Raw genomic sequence first — 18591 nt, forward strand, 5'->3', positions numbered from 1 at the left:
TTCTGCAGGTAATACTGCCCACCAAACACTACAGGGGATTATTTATGCTATACTATGATACAAACCATCTCACCCTGGCATGTGTATACCTCCCATATACAAAACAATTTATCAAGATTTTTTCCTTGTATCCAATATTTACTATAATCTGTACCCAGAACTAGCTACACGGTGTAATGCATATCAGGTCTGACCTGCGTACTACTCTCTAAGAATAAGAATGTGTGGTGTGTAGACATGCATAAGAGGAAGCATGTCAGACCTGCTATGCCTTAGAATGTATACCTCCATATAGCTGCTTGTGCAACTTAGGGGGTCATTGGGGGATATGGTAGGGTCAAATCATTGCAGCACATGCTGTATCCAGCACATACATTTCAGCGCTGCATATGCTTCTCTGGGTGGGGGGGGGGGGGCGCTCTTGGGCATTTTCCCCCTGGGCACTAGTTGACCTTTTCCCACCACTGGTCACTGTCACTCAACTCCAGCTACCCTATATATACATATATACTGCTCACCCAGCTCCATCCTGCCAAAACCCCATAATTCATGCCTACCCAACTCCATCCTTATTGCCTGCCTTCTCGACTACATTCACTAGGAATGCCTGCCTACTAAACTCCACCCTGCCCCCACTTCATACTGCCTCCAACCAAACTCCATCTTACCCTGACCCTACCTACTGCCTGCCTACCCAGCTCTCTACTGCCAGCCTAAATCCATCCTGCACCAAACCTGTACTGCCTGCCTATCCAACTGCCCTATATAGACTCTCACCCATCTCCATAGTGCCCCCACTCTATACTGCCTGCCTACTCAACTCTATCCTGCCCCCACCCCATACGTCATCCACCCAGAATGACTGCCTCCTTACGCAAGTCCATCCTAACCTGACCCTGTACTGCCTACCTACCCAGCTCTATACTAGAACCCTAAATCCATCCGCCTACACCCTGTACTGCCTGCCTAACCACCTACCCTATATAGACTGCCTACCTACGTCCATCCTGCCTCCACCTCATTCTGCCTGCCAACCCAATTCTATATAGACTTCCCACCCACATACCCTGTTCACTGATCTTCTTTCTGTCTCTGCGCAACATTGCCACCCATTTTCACCCTGCCCACTTCCCTTATATAGCCTGAACCCAACTATATTCTGCCTCCGCATAACCTTTCCCATTTATAGAATATCCATCCACCTCCATCCTGCCCCTACAAACCCTGTCTTCCTGACTTCATCTTGCCTTCCTTCCCCTATATACTGTAGTGTGCCTATCCACCTCCATCCTGCCTCTACATAACCTGACCATCCATCTTCACCATTCTCATCTCCTTTATATAGACTGCCCACACACCTTCAGGCGGACCAACTATCTTTATCCTGCCACGTTGTATATTGACCCCCCAAAATAATACCTTGCCACCCCTTTGCCACCCCTGTTTTAAAAGTCTAGCTCCGCCACTGTTTGTACAGATGGATGTTGAGAAGGTCAGTTGGAATATTTGCCTTCTCTCTGACTCTGAATAAGTTCTATTCAGTTCCCTCTCCCAATCAGTCATGAATGTCAATTGTTGATTTTCCCTCTGATTATTCAACATCGCGTATATTTTAGATATGGAATGTGTTCTTATCCCTTTTTGTACACACATCTCCTCGAATTTCGTGTATGATAAAGTTATTTGATTAGGCCTTGGTAGGGTCCTGAGGAAATGCACCAGCTGGAACGCTCTCCAGCGGTCCAGTCTGAATTCCCCCAGGGGGTCCACCAGCTTCCTTTCTTTTATCCAGCCTTCTTGTGTTACAAAATGGTCCATTTGAAAAATACCCTTATCAGTTAGTTCTTTGAATTTTTTGTCTTTGTAACCTGGCGTAAAATTGGGGTTACCCAGAACCGGTGTTAATGCTGAGTTTCTGCTAATCAATTTATATTGTTGGAATGTTTTTACGCAGATTTTAATTGTATGGCCTATAAGTGGGTGTAATTTCATTGTATTTGGCAAATTCTGCCAACAGAACGGAGCTCTTCTCAATGGGATTTCAAATTGCGCTTGTTCCATATTTGGCCATAGTTTTATTTCCCTGTGCCTACATCAGTCCATGAAGCTACCTAGATGTATAGTCTGGTAGTACCTCGTCATATCAGGGACAGACAACCCTCCTTCTTCTTTTCGTAATTTGTCATAACTGTCTTGCTCACTCTTGGATGTTTGGCTGCCCATATAAATTCCTTCCATATAGTATCCATTTGTTTAAAAAATTTCTGTGGTATATATATCGGTAAAGTTTGGAGGAGATATAAACATTTTGGTAAAATAGACATTTTTATGATATTACACCTAGCTAACCATGAAAAAATTCCTTTTCCCCATTTTTGAAGCAGAATTCGAATAGATTTCAACAGCGCGAGAAAATTTTCATCATACAGCTGGGAGAACTCTGGCATGATTTTCAAACCTAGATATTTTTTTGCTCTCTTTGTCCATTTCATGTCGAAGTTTAGTTTTAATTGTTGCAACAATTTTTCTTCTAGCCCTACTCCCATCGCTACCGATTTATTTACATTTATTTTAAGATTGGATATTTCTCCGTATACCTCGAACTCTCTCAAAAGATTGGGGAGCGAGATAATCGGATTGGTGAGAGTGAACAGGATGTCCTCTGCGAAGGCAGATGGCTTATGTTAGTGTTGGCCAATTCTAATTCCTGTAATATCTGGGTTTAATCTTATTTTACATAAGAATGGTTCCAATGTCAAAATAAATAGTAGAGGTGACAGGGGACATCCCTGCCTAGTTCCATTTTGGATCCATATGTCTTCCGACAAGGTGCTGTTCACTCTCACCTTCGCCGATGGGTTTGAATAGATCTGTGAGATCCAATTTAATACTGTTTCGTCCATGCCCACATATCTTAATACCGCCATCATGAACTTCCAGCTTACTCTATCAAAAGCTTTCTCAGCATCTGTACTTAAAAATACACTTTTTAACTGTTTTTGCTGTGCTACATATAGTAAATTTAGTACTTTTGTGGTGTTATCTCGTGCCTCTCTCAACGGTGTAAATCCTACTTGATCTAAATTTATTAGTTTTGCTATGTATTTTTGTATTCTAGTAGCTATAATTTTTGTAAAAATCTTCAAATCTGTATTTAATAAAGATATGGGTCTGTAGCTGGCGCATGATGTTGGATCTTTATCTTCCTTAAGTAAAATCGATATGTGGGCATGGAGTGTTTCCCTCAGAATTTTCTTGCCCTTGCCCCATGCATTAAACATATCCACCATAAATTTTTTTAATTTTGGTGAAAATGTTTTATAGTATTGGATAGTATATCCGTCTGGGCCTGGTGCTTTCCCCACTTTAAGATCAGAGATTGCTGTTTCCATTTCATCTTCTGTAATCTCGGAGCCCAAGTCCTCTCTTTCACATTCTTCCAATTGGGGCATCAAAGATGTCGCCAAGTATTCCTCTATTTGAGATGGTTTCAGGCTTCGAGGTTGCAGATTGTATAATGAAGAATAGTATGTTTTAAATTCCTGGGCTATTTGTTCTGTTGAAACAGCCTTCTGGCCGTTGCTCTTTATTATTTGTGGGACTTATGTATTTAATGTTTGTTCTCTCAAAGCGTTAGCCAACGATCTCCCACATTTATCCCCCATCTCGTATGCTTTTTTCCGACTAATCTGTAGTGCTGATCTTGCCTTATAGAATAATATCTCATTAATTTCCCCTCTAACTTTCATCAATTTGTTTTTTGTCGTTAGTGAGTTGTTGTGTTTGTGTGTTGCTTCCAGTTTTTGCAACTCTGAAAATAAGGATTCCAATTTTGCCCTTCATTTTTTCTTTATTCTTGAGCCGTTTTTAATCAAAATACCCCTTATTACCGCTTTGTGTGCCTCCCAGATAATGCTTGGGTCGGTATTTATTGTTTTATTGTTCTGAAAGAATTCTTCTAACTCATTTTTAATATCCATTGTGACCATTTCATCTTGTAGCAGGCTTTCATTAAGCCTCCATGTTTGATGCCCACCTCCTTGTGTTTTTTTTAATTCATACTCCATAGTAATTGGAGCATGGTCTGACCATGTTATTGTCCCAATCTGTATATTCTTGATTGCATGTAATTGGTTATGTGGAATAAAGAAGTAATCAATCCTCGAATATTGTTGATAGACTGATGAGAAGAACGTGTAATCATGTTCCTCCGGATGCATTATACGCCATGCAGTCCTCTATTATTAAACCCTGACACTGGGCAAAACATGTCAGGTTGGGATGTGTTTTGAGCATTCACTTCAATGAAGCAGACTTTTAATGCTGCATTCCAGTTAAAAAAAAAACAGACAAGTGGAAGAGATATACAGGGCATTGTAGAGCATCTGTTGTCCCCAGATTCTGTCTCAAAACGTGCAGCATGTTGTCCCCCCCCCCCCCCCCCCCCGTTTTTTAGGCTAAGTGGAGCCAACAGATATATTCTTCATTAGATCACAACAGTTAAATCATGGCCTAAAAGAGTTAAAGATGTCCTGAGTGAATATAGTAAAAATCTGATCAGATTTGCTTAAAATGTTCTTTATAATGCGTACAGTACCTGTTTAATCTGAAATAATTATATATAATTTTTTTGTGCAAATTAAAGTCCAACTACAGCTACATAATTTTTTTTTTTTTTATTTAGATAGAGCAGGGAATAGTTAAAGTTTCTGTCAGGTTCTTTTTTCTTTCTGTGACTCCCATTAGGGATTCCTTTACTTCCTGTAATTTTGAAGGCCATTCAAGAAATGAGGGGTGCAGTTTTCATAGGCGCAGCAAGGCAAAGGCGAAAAAAAAAAACTCAGGTGTTCTAAGTTCTTTAGCATATTTGCCCCTTCCTCAGCCCTTGCCATCCTTCTGAATAGCAATCCACAGTATATAACTTTTCAAGGTGTGGTTAACAGGGGCTGGGAGGATACATGTCACCTCCTGACTGCCTGCTTTAACACTGAAATGCCCATATCCCTATGCTGCAGCTGCTTGAAGAGCAGAACTGTTACAGTACAGAACCATTCACTTGAACTTCACTATCCTCACCCTGCTGAAAACAAAATATAAACTTTTGGCGGTAGCTGGGCTTTATGCTTCTTTTGTTCTTACATATAATTTCTGTCTTTGCAGAGAACCTAGGGGCAGCTGTGGCAATGATGTCAGGAGAAGGATCTGTACAAGGAGTGGTTCGTTTCCTCCAAATATCTGAGAACACCTGTGTTATTGATGGGACAATGGATGGCCTGAGTCCTGGCCTCCATGGACTTCATATTCATGAATTTGGGGATAATTCTGCAGGTTGTGAAAGGTATTTTTTTAAGACCTGAAACCTTTTTTCCAAAAATGTATTTACCCACCTCCCGCCTACCTTATAGACCAATGACGACGTCGTTCCACGGTCGCCGGGTTTGCAGCGAGAGTGGGACGCGGCATATCCCTGATCTCAGTAAAGAGGCGGTGATGCAGTTGTTTACCCATGTGATTAGCTGTGTCCAATCACAGCTGATCACATGTAAATAGGGAAATGCCAGTTAATAACTTTCCTCTTACTGACAGAGTGTGAGGAGAGGAGAGCCGATCAGCGGAATTTCCTCACTGGGGAGACCTGCACAGATAATCAGGGCACTGATCATCAGTGCCGCCCATCAGCTGCCTATTAGTGCTCATCAGTGTTGCATATCAGTGCCCATCAGAGCTGCATATTAGTGTCTCATCAGTGCCCATCGGTGCACATCAGTGAGGGAGAAACATTTACTTATTTTTTCTAACAGAAACTAAGAAACTTTTTTTCTCTATCGTTCGTGGACAGACGCAGCTCCTTATCTTCATGTCTCATAGGGTTATACTCCTCCTTCTAGGAATAGGCACTAGGCAGGCAAAAAACATAATCACGCCTATGGCAGCTGTCCCTGCAGGCATAACCCCCCAGACTCTGCTATCATCAAACAGTTTGTTCTGCCTAGTGTTAGAATTAGGACCTGGGACTTCGGTATTCGCTGTAACAGGGAAAGTTTGTTATTTTTTATTTTTTAACTAGTTCGTTCCTGAGGACCAAGATCCAGACGAACTACAAGCAACAGCCGGCTGCGTTTTCGCACTGGATAATATAGATCCCTAAGGTCTCCCAGCTTGGCCAGCAAGCATGAGCAGGTTATAGTCCAGAACTTGGCCTCGCCACAACAGTGGATGGATGGGGCTAAGCCTGCGAGTGGACAGTCTCGCTGGGACGCATTGACCTGGAACGCTCTGAGTCGCAGCTTCCCCTTGGCTGAAAGCACCCCCATCCCGGGTGGGAGGTGATCTGTTTTGGAGTGGTGCCCACCTGGTATGGTGAGTAAAAATTGTCCCTCCAAACACCCTTGGCAGTCGCGGGGTGGGTGTGGGCCCATCCTTGGAATGGTCAGACCTTAGAGGCTTCCTCAGTTCCCTAGCATGCTGGAGGACTAATCTGGTGTACCCTTTGCCATTCCCCTACCCCTAGCAGGTTTTACCTTGGGGGGGGGGGGGGGGCGGTAATAATGTGGCCGTTATGGCGCTTATTTGAGGGGGGTGGATTGTCCTGGGTGGGTCCCTGGCTAGGGACCTTTTTAGATGCCGATTGTTCTGGGACCCCTTTGGGGGGTCCTGGAAACTGCATGGTGCACTGTGGTCCCTAGCCAGGGATTTTGCTGTGGTTCATGATCTCTGTGTTCCTATCAGTTTGCATGGGCAGCCGTTTTTTATACTTCGCGATTGAGAATGTATGAGCGGCCATTTTCTTGAGGTCCGTGGGATGGACAGGCATGCGGCATGACTTTTAATGATAGAGGCAGAGCTTTTTCCTCTTCCTCTGCAGACAGTGTTGGTTTCGTTTTTACAATGATCAGGCTGGATGCTTGAGGGGTCAGTGTCTTTACATGAAGAGAGAACCTGTCCTTATCAGCCGCCGCACAGGAACGCGCATTGGTGGAAGCCCTGATAGTTTCTGTGCGGGAAACCCTAAAAATTGGCTGATGAACCTACAGCATCAGATACACCGGTGTCTTTAGGCTCCCACAAATCCTGTAAATCTGGCAAGGTATTCCCTTGTCCAGAATTGTTTCATACTTTTGTGAATGAACAATGGCGATGTATTAAGCACATGTTGGTGGTGCCTAAGCGTTTTGCACACAGTTGTCCTTTTGCGGAGACGGTGTCCAATCGGTGGACTGTACCCCTGAAAGTGAATTCTCCGGTGGCCAGGTTGAATAAAGCGTCTCTGGTACCGGTGGAAGAATCTCCAACCTTTCCGGATCCCGTGGATAGACGAGTGGAATCCTTGTCCCACCATTTACACGTTTTAGCAGGTCACATGTTGAAGGCTACCTTTGTAAATGTTTTATTAGTGCAGACTGTTGCTGAATGGGTGAAGTTACTGAAAAGTAACTTGGAAACGGCACGGCTTCCCCTACGGTACTGGAACTAATTGACCAGTTGACCCAAGCACTGGTGTTCATGTGTAATACGTCCCTGGACTCAGCTTTGTTGGTGGCCAGGACGTCAGCAGTTGGATTGTCACGGGGGGTAAGAACACTAATCTTCCCCAATCCTTTAAGAGCAAGGCGCACAAACGTCTTTTTCGTGCCGCCGGGTCGCAAGAAAAAGGCAAACCGTTTAGGCCTTCCGTTGGTTCCAAGAAGCCATGGTCGGGAAAATAGAAGTCCGGCCACTCTGGACCTGCAGACAAGTCCACAGCTGCATGAAGTCTGGGGTGGCGGGACATCTTTGATTCTTTCAGGAACCCTTGACCTCCTTGATTCAGGACAAATGGGTGCACAAACTCACCCGATTAGGATACAAGATCGAGTTCCGATCTCGTCCGTCGGACAGGTTCTTCTCATCTAATCTTCAATTATCCCCAGTCCGGTTAAGGAACATGCGAGGGGCGGTACACGACTTGCTATCGCAAGGCGTGATTGTGCTGGTTCCCACTCAGGAACATTTTCAGGGGTTTTACTCAAACCTATTCACTGTGCCCAGAAAAGAAGGCAAGGTGCATCCCATCCTGGATCTCAAGGCCCTGAACCCGCTTTGTGCGGGTACAGAGGTTTAGGATGGAGTCCATCCGCACGGTAGTAGCATCTCTGCCTCAGGGAGATTTCTTAGCCTCTGTAGATATCGAATGTCTACACATCCCTATCTACGCTGGACAACAGTGGTTTCTTCGCTTCGCGATAGAGGAGCATTATCAGTTTGTGGCGTTACTCTTTGGTCTCCCCTCGCTCCCAGAGTGTTTACCAAGATACTAGCACTGGTATTAGCACTGCTGCACCTGCGGGGGATTGCGGTACCTAGACAATCTCCTGTTGAGGGTGGACTCTCATTCAGCCTTGTTTGGGGGATCTGACGATCACGGTCAGAACTCTGCAGGAGTTCAGTTGGAACATCAATTTCAAAAAATCAGTTCTGAACTGGATTATCTGGGCTTGACTCTGGATTCAGCTTTGGCAAGGGTTTTTCTTCCCCCAGACAAGCTGCAAAAGTTGCAGGGGCGATTCTGTTGTTGTTGGACAACAATCTGTCCTCTCTATGAGTTTGCATGCGAATCCTTGGGTTTGATGGTATCGACCTTTGAGGCGGTTCTGTTTGCCCAGTTCTGTACAAGGTCTTTGCAAGGGAGATTCTTGTAAAATGGAACAAGGATCCAAAGTCCTTGGATTCTGTGATTCGGTTGAGCCACAACACAATCTGCTCTGTTGTAGTGTATTCAGTCTCCAGCACTGTGCCAGGGAAAGCCCTTCCTTCCGTTGTTTTGGACAATGGTAAACACGGACGCCTGCCTGTCAGGATGGGGCGGGGTGCTGGGGAAGCTCTGTGCCCAGGGTACCTGGACGATGGAAGAGTCAAAACTTACGATTAAATGTTTTGGAGCTCAGAGTAATAAAGCTTTGTCATTGGACGACTCGTCTGCAAGGTTGTCCTGTTCAGATTCAATCAAACAAAGCTATGGCTGTGGCTTACATCAATCACCAGGGGAGCACCAAGAGTGTCTTGGCGGCCAAGGAGGTGGCCGAGATTCTGGCCTGGGCGGAAAGCATTGTTCTGACCATCTCTGCTGTACACATTCCAGGTGTAATAAACTGGCAGGTGGATTACCTGAGTCGTCAGGTGTTGGATCAAGGGGAGTGTTCCCTATACCCAGAGGTGTTCAACCTCCTGTGTGTCCGGTGGGGGACTTCCGGGGTCGCTCTGTTTGCCTCTCGCCTCAACAAGGTGCAGAGATTCATAGTCTCGAGATCCTCTGGCTGACGCCACAGGGGCACTGGTGACTCCTTTTGGGTCGGTATCGGCTGATTTATGCATTTCCTCCATTGAAACTCCTGCTGAGGCTTCTGCGCGGGATAGAGGTGGAAAACATTCCGGTCATTGTGGTGGCTCCAGACTGGCCTCCCCGGTCTTGGTACACAGACTTGATAAGGCTGGTCGCCGATACCCCTTGTAGACTTCCTCTCAGGGAAGATCTGCTGTCTCAAGGTCCGATCTTCATCCTGCTTTGCAGTCGCTGGCTTTAACGGCATGGCTGTTGAAAGTCAGGTGTTGAGAGATAAGTCTTTCTGACTCCGTGATTCCTACACTCTTGAAGGCTAGGAAGTCAACTTCCAGGAAGATCTACCATCGTACATGGAAATCGTACATTTGATGGTGTGAATCGCTGAAAGTGCACCCTCTCTTGTTTTTAATCGCTAGGGTTTTGGCGTTTTTGCAGAAAGGGGTTGAACAGCGGTTGGCTTTGGGTACTATCAAAGACCAAGTTTCGGCTTCGGCTATATATTTTCAATGCCCGTTAGCCACGCAGGTCCTAATCCAGACTTTTATCCAGGGAGTGCGCCATATGGCTCCTCTGAGGCGATCTCCTTTGCGGAATCTAAATCAGTTGTTGTCTGTTCTTCAAAAGCCTCCTTTTGAGAACATTTGGGAGATTTTGCTTCTTTCTTTGTCTCAGAAGGTTGCCTTCTTGGTGGCGATCCCTTCTGCCCGTAGGGGATCTGAATTGGGGGCGTTGTTTTGCTGCTTACCTTATCTGGTGGTACACAGGGATAAGGTGATACTTTGACCTAATCAGTCGTTCCTTCCTAAGGTGGTTTCTGATTTTCATCTGAATGAAGACATATGTTGCTTTCACTTTGCCCTAAAACTCAGCATCCTAAGGAGTATGCCTTGCATTCTTTGTATGTGGTTCGGGCGATCAAAGTTTATTTAGAGACCACTGAGTCCTTTAGATAATCAGATGCTCTTTTTGTTCTTACTGATGGACCTCGTACGGGATTGGACTGTGTCTGCTGCTACGATTTCCAGATGGATTAGGTAGAAGGTGGTACAGGCCTATTCACTGAGGGTTCAGGTTCCTCCTTTCACAGTGAAGGCTCATTCTAAGAGAGCGCTGAGTGCCTCTTGGGCTTTTCGCCATCAGGCGTCGGTGCTACAAGTTAGCAAGGTGGCGAACTTGGTCGTCTGTGCATACGTTCACAAAATTCTACAAGGTAGATGTGTTGGCATCCGCCGATGCTTCTTTTGGCTGCAAGGTTTTGCAGGCTGCAGTTTAAAAGAGAACTCTGTTTAGTTTCTTTTTGAGGGTTACATTTTTTCTGGCTGAGCTCCATGTTGCCTGGTTGGCTAAGTTTAGCCATTTGGGACTTACGTTTTGTTTCTACGTTATTTCCCACCTCTCATGATTTTACTGCTTTGGGACATCCCTATGAGTCATGAAGATAAGGAGCTGCGTCTGTAGATGAACGATGGAGAAAACTGTATTTTTGTAAGAACTTACGGGTAAAATCCTTTTCTCTGAAGTTCGACAGGCACAGCACCCGCCCCTCCACTTCTAAAGCAGTGTTTCTCAACTCCGGTCCTCAGGGCACACTAACAGGCCAGATTTTAAATATTACCTTGGGGAGATGCAGACTAGAATACTGCAATCACTGAGCAGCAAATGATATCACCTGTGATGTATTTCAGTTTTCTTGCAAACGTGGCCTGTTAGTGTGCCCTGAAGACCAGAGTTGCGAAACACTGGTCTAAGGTATGGAGTTTTTTGTCTTCTAAACACTGCTTGCAACTAAACTGTTTGTTGATAGCAGAGTCTGATGGGTTATGCCTGTAGGGACAGCCCTCATAGCCGTGGTTACGTTTTTTTCCTGCCTAGTGCCTATTCCTAGAAGGAGGAGCATAACCCTATTAATCATGAAGATAAGGAGCTGCGTCTGTCAATGAACTTGAGAGAAAAAAAAAAAAAAAACAGTGGTGATTTAATACTACCAAATGAAACCTCTATCTGTCTCGAAAAAATTATAAAAATTGTATTTGGGTACAGGGTGTCATGAGCACGCAGTTGTCCTTCAAAGTGTGACAGCGCTAAAGGCTGAAAATTGACCTGGGCAGGAAAGGGGTTAAAGCCTTAAGGATAGTGTTCCTTTTTTTTTTTTTTAAATCCGCACCAGGTGCAGTACTTACAAGGAATGAAAAGTATCCCTTGTGCTGGTGACTGCTGTGTTGCTTTAAATCTTCAATCCTCTGCCCCATCCCCCCCATTACCCACGCAATTGATATCTCATATTCCTGCAGTGGTTAATACAGGCAGCTGACTTAACAAAAATATATATTTTAATCAGTGCAAATAAATAAATTGAAATAAAGTGAAAATTTGCTGCCAGTACTCATCAAGTGTTTTCGCCTCACTCACAAGAATATAAATATAGAATTAGTACAACGTTATTATCTCTTTCAATATAGTGATCTATGTGCACAAAACGTGCTACACATGTGAAAGCATATGTATAAACCTTTTTTTTTTTTACATTGACATTTTTTGAGTTTAAAGGAGTACAGTCATACAGTCATAACATAATTTAACATTACAAAAGATGACCCATTGCAACATGGACATGAACGTCCTATAGGGTTACTGACAATGCCCTCATTTATGAGACTAGGGTATATACATCACTGATCATTTGAGCAAGCAATACAGCACTTATCCGTAATGAAAACGGGTAGAGATGATTAGTGCCGGTATGAAAAAAAAAAAAATTGAGAGGAGATTGGTAGGGGAGGGGACATGAAGGAAAGGGAGAAGAAGTAGGAGTACAGGTAGACATTGAAGTAGAAGAAGAAACCAAGGCAGAGGAGAAAGGAAGGAAGAGAAGGAGGAGAAGAGAAGGAGAGGAAGAGGAGGGGAAGAACGAAAAATAAGGAGAAAGGGGAGGAGGGAGGGGGGGAGGGGAAGGGGGGAGAATAAGTAAGAGGGGGGAGAGGGAGGAATGGAGCTAGAGGAAGAGGAGAAGAGGAGGATGAGGGAGAAGAAGAAAGAGGAGGAAGAAGGGGAGGAGGAAGAGGGGGAGGAGGAGGTAGAGGGAGGGAGAGGAAGGAGGAGGAGGAGGGGGAAGGAGGGAGAAGGGAAAAAGAAGGGGGAAGGGAGGGAAAGGAAAGGGAAGACCAGAGCAGCAGTATCAAATATGTTGACAGTATGGATACATAGTGGTAGACAGTACCGCGATATAATACAACCCTAGAAAGCCATATCCAGCAATAAAATAAAGAACTAGAAGAAACTGCAATTAACAAATAAACAACACAACAAGTCAGCAGAACAGTATAATAGTCAAGTATTTGTCAGTAAATTGGCAACTTAGTATGTACCCGATAGCCATGATGACCACAAGATCCAAGCCTGATCAAATCTGGCGCCATAACCCGATTTGTGAGCAAGAAGTTTTTCATAGGTGTAGTTAGTTTTGACTAGGGCAATAACCTCCGAGGCATTGGGCACTTCACTGGACTTCCATCTCCTAGTAATGAGGCTGCGAGCCGCCAACAGTACATGAGTAACTGTGGAGCTGCAGTCATTGGGAAACTTTTCAATCCCTATATTTAATATTGCCAGTGCTGGAGAGGGGCGGGTCAGCACCCCAGTGATATCTGAGATTATGGAGAAGATTTTATTCCAAAAGCTAGTGACATGTCGACAAGACCAAAATACATGAGTAAGATGGGCCACCTCGCTGCAACCTCTCCAGCACAGGGGTGAATAGTCGGGTACAAATTTAGACAAGCGGTATGGCGAGAGATACCAGCGCAGATTTATCTTTTGAGACCGTTCCCAGTGATTAGTGCAAGAGGAAGACTGTCTGACGGAACGAAAGCCTGTGAATGCGACCCCCAGATCCTCCTCCCATTTCACAAAGGGGACAGTTTTACAATAGTCCAGCTTTCGCTGGAGAAAGTTGTAAAAGAGGGAGGTTCCCTTAACTGAGAGTAGACTTCCCAGCAAGAACGTCCAAACCTGTGAGGTTGGGTAGATATGTGGGGATGCCAAGGAACAAAGAAAATGTGATACTTGTAGGTACAAATATTGGTCGGTAGGTGGTAGTGAGTAGTCTTTGTGAGTAGACGTGGAAATGATTTCAAAACATCACCAAGCAGTATATGATCTACAGTGGTTATACCTCTGTCAGCCCAGCCTTTTAAAAGAGGTATGAGGTATAACAAGTTCCAGCACACGTATGGGGATAGGAACCCATACCCTAAAAGGAGGTGGGAGCACAGGAGCTGTGAACTCGCACCATGCCAAAAGCGAAGCCTGGATCGAGATGGGAAGCTTACCTAATGGCATGGGGCGCCACACCTCTGCCAAATGCACAGTACGCAGGGGCAGGGGAGAGCATAATTCAGCTTCCATGGCACTCCATACTGTATGAGACGCTGGTGCCACCCAGTGTATCAATTGGGCCAAATGTGAAGCTAGATGGTAGTCCTTAATGTCAACCATACCCATGCCCCCTGCAGACCAGCCCTTAATTAGGAAGGAATAGGCACTCCTCTGTCTTTTACCTTTCCACACCAACCCTTTAAGTGCAGCTATAGTGAGGTAAGAATTTTGTGGGGGACCGGGATCACCAGGGTCCGAAATATGTAAAGAATCTGGGGTAAGAGGAGCATTTTGAATGAGGCGAGGCACCCAGACCAGGTAGGTTCTGTTTTTGAGATCCTATGACATTCTTGCATAATTTTAGTTATCAAGGGAGGGGAGTTAGCGTCAGCCAATAGGTCCACCTTGGGAGTCAATTGAATTCCCAGATATGGGATACTATGTTGTTTCCAGGAATAGGGATATGCCCTCTGTAACTTTTGACAAGTTTTTTGGGGTATGCCCAAGGTAAGAATCAATGATTTCGTAAAGTTAACTTTGTAGTAAGAGGCCAGGCTAAATTGTTGTAACAATGAATGTGTGGCTGCCAAGGAGCTTTCAGGGTCTGTCATAAAGATAATAACATCATCTGCAAACAGATTTATGACATGAGATTGTGCGGGAGTGGTGAGGCCCTTGATATGTGCTGAGGACCTGACTGCTTCTGCCAGAGGTTCAATAAGCAAATTAAAAATTGAAGCAAGGGGCAGCCTTGCCTCGTTCCATTGGTCATAGGGAATGCCCGCGAAAGCATGTTAGATGTGTATACCCTTGCTGAGGGGTTAGAGTACAGCGCCAAGATCGAAGCGCCAAGATCGCATGCAAAATGGGACCAGTAAAGCCAAACTTTTGTAACACCTGAGTCATATAAGTCCAGTGAACCCGGTCGAATGCCTTCTCCGCATCCAAAGAAAGCAGCAGAGAAGGCACCCGACCGGACCCCGCTCTGTCAAAAAGCCCAATGACCCTCCTAGTGGCATCTGAAGTCTGACTGGCCCGAACAAACCCTGACTGATCAGGGTTAATAAGATCTGGTAAGATAGGGTGAAGTCTGAGGGCCAGGACTTTAGCATACAGTTTCACATCAGTGTTCAGCAATGATATTGGCCTGAAATTAGGAGGAGACATAGGCTCCTCCCCAGGTTTAGGTAAGGTAACAACATAAGCTTGAAGCAATTCACGTGGCAAAGAGGCAGACAACACCGCGACCGCGTACAGCGAGGCTAAGTGAGGGCTGAGGACCGATGCAAACTTTCTATAGTAAAGATTGGGGAGGCCATCAGGACCCGGAGATTTCCCCGAAGGTAGTGTGCGAATGGCCTGTTCCACCTCAGTGTTCGAGATTGGGGCATTGAGATTGTGTAGTTGAGAAGGGGTGAGAAGTGGTAGATTGATAGTCTATGAAAGTGGATATAATTTGTTCAGTTGGCTGGGGAGTATTTGGATCACTTTTTAGATTATACAATGATTCATAATAACTGGCAAAGGAGTCAGCTATTTCTTGAGGGTTCATGATTTTGGTGTTGGTAACAGGGTGCAGAAGATATGCTATCTATCCTATTCTTGATTCGCCTGGCTTTCAGTTTGTTGGCCAGTATTTTCCCCGCCTTGTTACCAGCGGAGTAGTGGGATAATTTGAGGGTTCTAAAATATTTATCCTGCTGTTCCACTAAGAGGTTTCTCAAGTCTGATCTAAGCTTACTTAATTGTTGGGCTAAATGGGGGGATGGAGAGGGTTTATTTAGGGGTTCCAAGCGATTAATCTCAGCCAAGAATTGGCCCAGCCGCCGTGCCCTCTGCCTCCTAAGCCGTGCACACATCTTGATAAGAATCCCACGTATAAAGGCCTTGTGGGCACACCAAACTATTGTCCGGTCAGAGACAGAGCCTGCATTATGTTTGAAGTATTCCTCAAGATGCGTCTCTATTTGAGAGGCAAATTGAGGAGAGTCCAAGACCTGGCTGTTTTTTCCCGCCATAGGTATGTGGGGCCCAGAGAGCGGGCCTCCTGTAGGGTAATGGAGACCGGTGCGTGGTCAGACCAAGTGATATTGTGGATATTCGAATACTGAGTTAGTTGTAATAAACGTTTGTCAACTAGAATCCTATCAATATGAGAGTAAGTATTATGGTGTTGGGAATGGAAGGAATAGTCACGTTCTCCTGGGTGAAGGCATCGCCATGTGTTGAACAACTCCACTTTATGAAAAAGAGACTGTAAAGCAGGAGGGGAACATTTGGGTGTAGAGGAAATGTCCAATTTAGGGTCAGCCGTTAAGTTAAAGTCTCCACACACCACCACAGAGCCATGCTTGTGTTTATCCAACATGCAAAACATTTTCCTCCAAAAAACGCATTTGATGCGCATTGGGGCGGATGCATTAAGGACTGTGAAAGGGGCATTGTTCAGCTCACACTGCAAGACCAGGTAGCGTCCATGTGGGTCCTCTATAAGCTTATGCAAGGAGAAGGCAACTGAGTCTCTAACCGCTATTAGTACATCCTTGCTTTTGCGGCCTGCTGAAGCTGTGAAGACGTGCGGGAAACTGCCGCGAGACAAGGTGAGGGTCAGGGATTGTTGAAGGTGAGTCTCCTGCACACAAAGGAGATCACTTTTGAGCTTCATGGCCTCACGCCACATGGATGCCCTCTTGGCAGGGTGGTTGAGACCATGGACATTAAAGGAGGTGATTGTAATGGACATAGTGCATATGTGGAAAAGATGATAATGTTACCTGGACCAATATGCAGATGGAAGGGTATCAGAGATGACCACCAGAAGATTGACAGGCGAGGGTGAGGATAGGATTCCATAGCAGCCGGGTACAGTACGACAGGAGTCGGGATTCGTAATGCAATTCTGCTGAACAACAAAGGAGTAGAAAAAAAAGACAACAAAACAAACTTGGTAAAAACAAGATACGGATTAAAAAATAGAGAATGAACTCGTAAGCAGGTATACTGCACATAATTGTGAGGGTAAAAGGTGGCCTTAGCAGCCAGACTTAGGGAGAGGGTCTGTGGTTGCTGGTTTGAGGTGGCGACCCCTTGGATGTTTTTTTTCCTGTGGGAAACTGGTGGTACCGGTGAGATATGGCCAGTGGGTTTCGGAGGAGTGGACTCTTGGTCGGTGAGAATGCCCCAGGATTGCAGAAGGTTCAAACCATCTTGCAAGGCAGTGACAGCATGTGTCTTATTGTTAAACGTTATAGTGAGCTTCACAGGGAACCCCCATCTATAGTCGATAGAATGATTCCTGAGGATTTTAGTGAGCGGGTGGAGAGCCCTCCGTTTCTGCAGTGTGTGCTGCGATAAGTCTGCAAATAGTTGGATCCTAGAGTATTTATCGGGGACTGGAGTCAGCTTCTGAAACGCAGATATGAGGTTGTCTTTAACATGGTAGAAATGGACCCTCATAATGACATCTCGGGGAACATCATCCGGCAGGTAAGAGGGCTTAGGGAGGCGATGAATCCTGTCAATTACAAGTTCAGACCTGGGGGTATCTGGGAGAACCGGCATAATAAGGTCACAGGCGTATCGATCCAAATCACCGGGGTGTACGGATTCGGGGACCCCCCTAATTTTAACATTGTTCCACCGAGAGCGGTCCTCAATGTCTGCAATTTTGGATTTGAGCCTTTCTATCTCCTCTTCATGGGTATAGTGAGAGTCGATTAATTCATTGTGGGAGGTAGCAAATCCCACAATCTTAGTTTCAACTCTGTCCATGCGTCCCCCCAAGGCCTGTACCTCCACCTTGAAGGAGCTAACACACTCCATAAGATCCGCATGCATAGAGGCCCTCAGGGACATGATCATGTCCTTGAGCTTGGTTTCAGAAACCGGTTGCTCACTGGTTGGAAAGGTATTTATATTTGGGGACAGTTCCCTAGTGGAGTTCATAGAAGAGAAATCCCCCTGGCCTACCTCCGCAGCATGCGTGTCCACTTCCAGCCTGGGCTTGCTCTTCACCGGGCTTCTGGATAGCGGGGTGGAGGCCGCAGGAGACCGTGGTTGTCCCACTTTCTATGCCGAGGAAGGCGGAGGGCTGGGTGAGGAATGAGATGTCCCACTGGATGAGGCCGGAGATCCGCCACCTCCGCAATCTTGGCTGCGCTGCTTGTCCTGGGCCATGAAGAAATGTTGGAGCTGCCTTGGCTGGCCGGTCTCCTTCTTTTCGGCCATCTATAAGGAAGGTAGGGACCTCCAGCAGTCGAATGGCGGGGAATAGTCTGCATTATAGAGTGTCGGGGCGCCGGTGTGTGCCGATTCTCTCCAGAGTCTGGCGGAGCTGAGAGCTCAGACGTCCATGCTGCTGCGCGGCCTGTATAAACCTTTTTTAACTGTGTCAAAATGTAGCTAAATCACAACCCACCCCAAGTGAAATAAAAAAACTAGATTTCTCCTTTCACCTTCCAGGACGGCAAACAAGTGAGAGATGAGAGTCTCCTCCTTACAGGAAACACAATCAGTTCACAGCTGTTAAAAGGCCCCACCCTTCCCCTTGTCTCTCAGTTTGATTGGATTTCTCCCACAGCAAAACATTTATTTTTATTTTTTTCTCTGACCTGAAGACTCTGTTGAATGGTCCCCCTGTGAGGCAGGTTCAGGAACGCCGGTGAGGGTCGCTCTCTACCTGCATGCCTTCTAGGCTTCTCACAGTTCGCCACAAGGTACAGGCAGCCGGTCACTGTAGTGGTTCCTCGAGAGCCTGTGACCTGCTTTCAGCAGGGGTCTCCTCCGGTCCTCCCGGCCATTGAACTGGATTTTGCATTCGCAGGAATTCAAAAGAACTGCCAGACAGCACGCTCCAAGCCTCGCTTTGAAACCGGTATTTCCAGTTTGTGAAGGGAAGG

General features: G+C 45.6%; 1 protein-coding gene across 2 annotated transcripts in view; it reads left to right on the top strand.

Moving 5' to 3' along the window:
• CCS (copper chaperone for superoxide dismutase) overlaps nt 1–18591 on the top strand; it is a 353047-nt gene that overhangs the window by 113002 nt on the left and 221454 nt on the right. For both annotated transcript variants that reach the window (XM_082270566.1, XM_082270567.1), the window contains exon 3: nt 5161–5338. In XM_082270566.1, the coding sequence (XP_082126692.1) occupies nt 5161–5338 (178 nt within the window). The remainder of the gene's footprint in view (nt 1–5160; nt 5339–18591) is intronic.

The sequence above is a fragment of the Pelophylax lessonae genome, assembly GCF_965119305.1.
Source record: "Pelophylax lessonae genome assembly, chromosome: 10".
Lineage (NCBI taxonomy): Eukaryota > Metazoa > Chordata > Amphibia > Anura > Ranidae > Pelophylax > Pelophylax lessonae.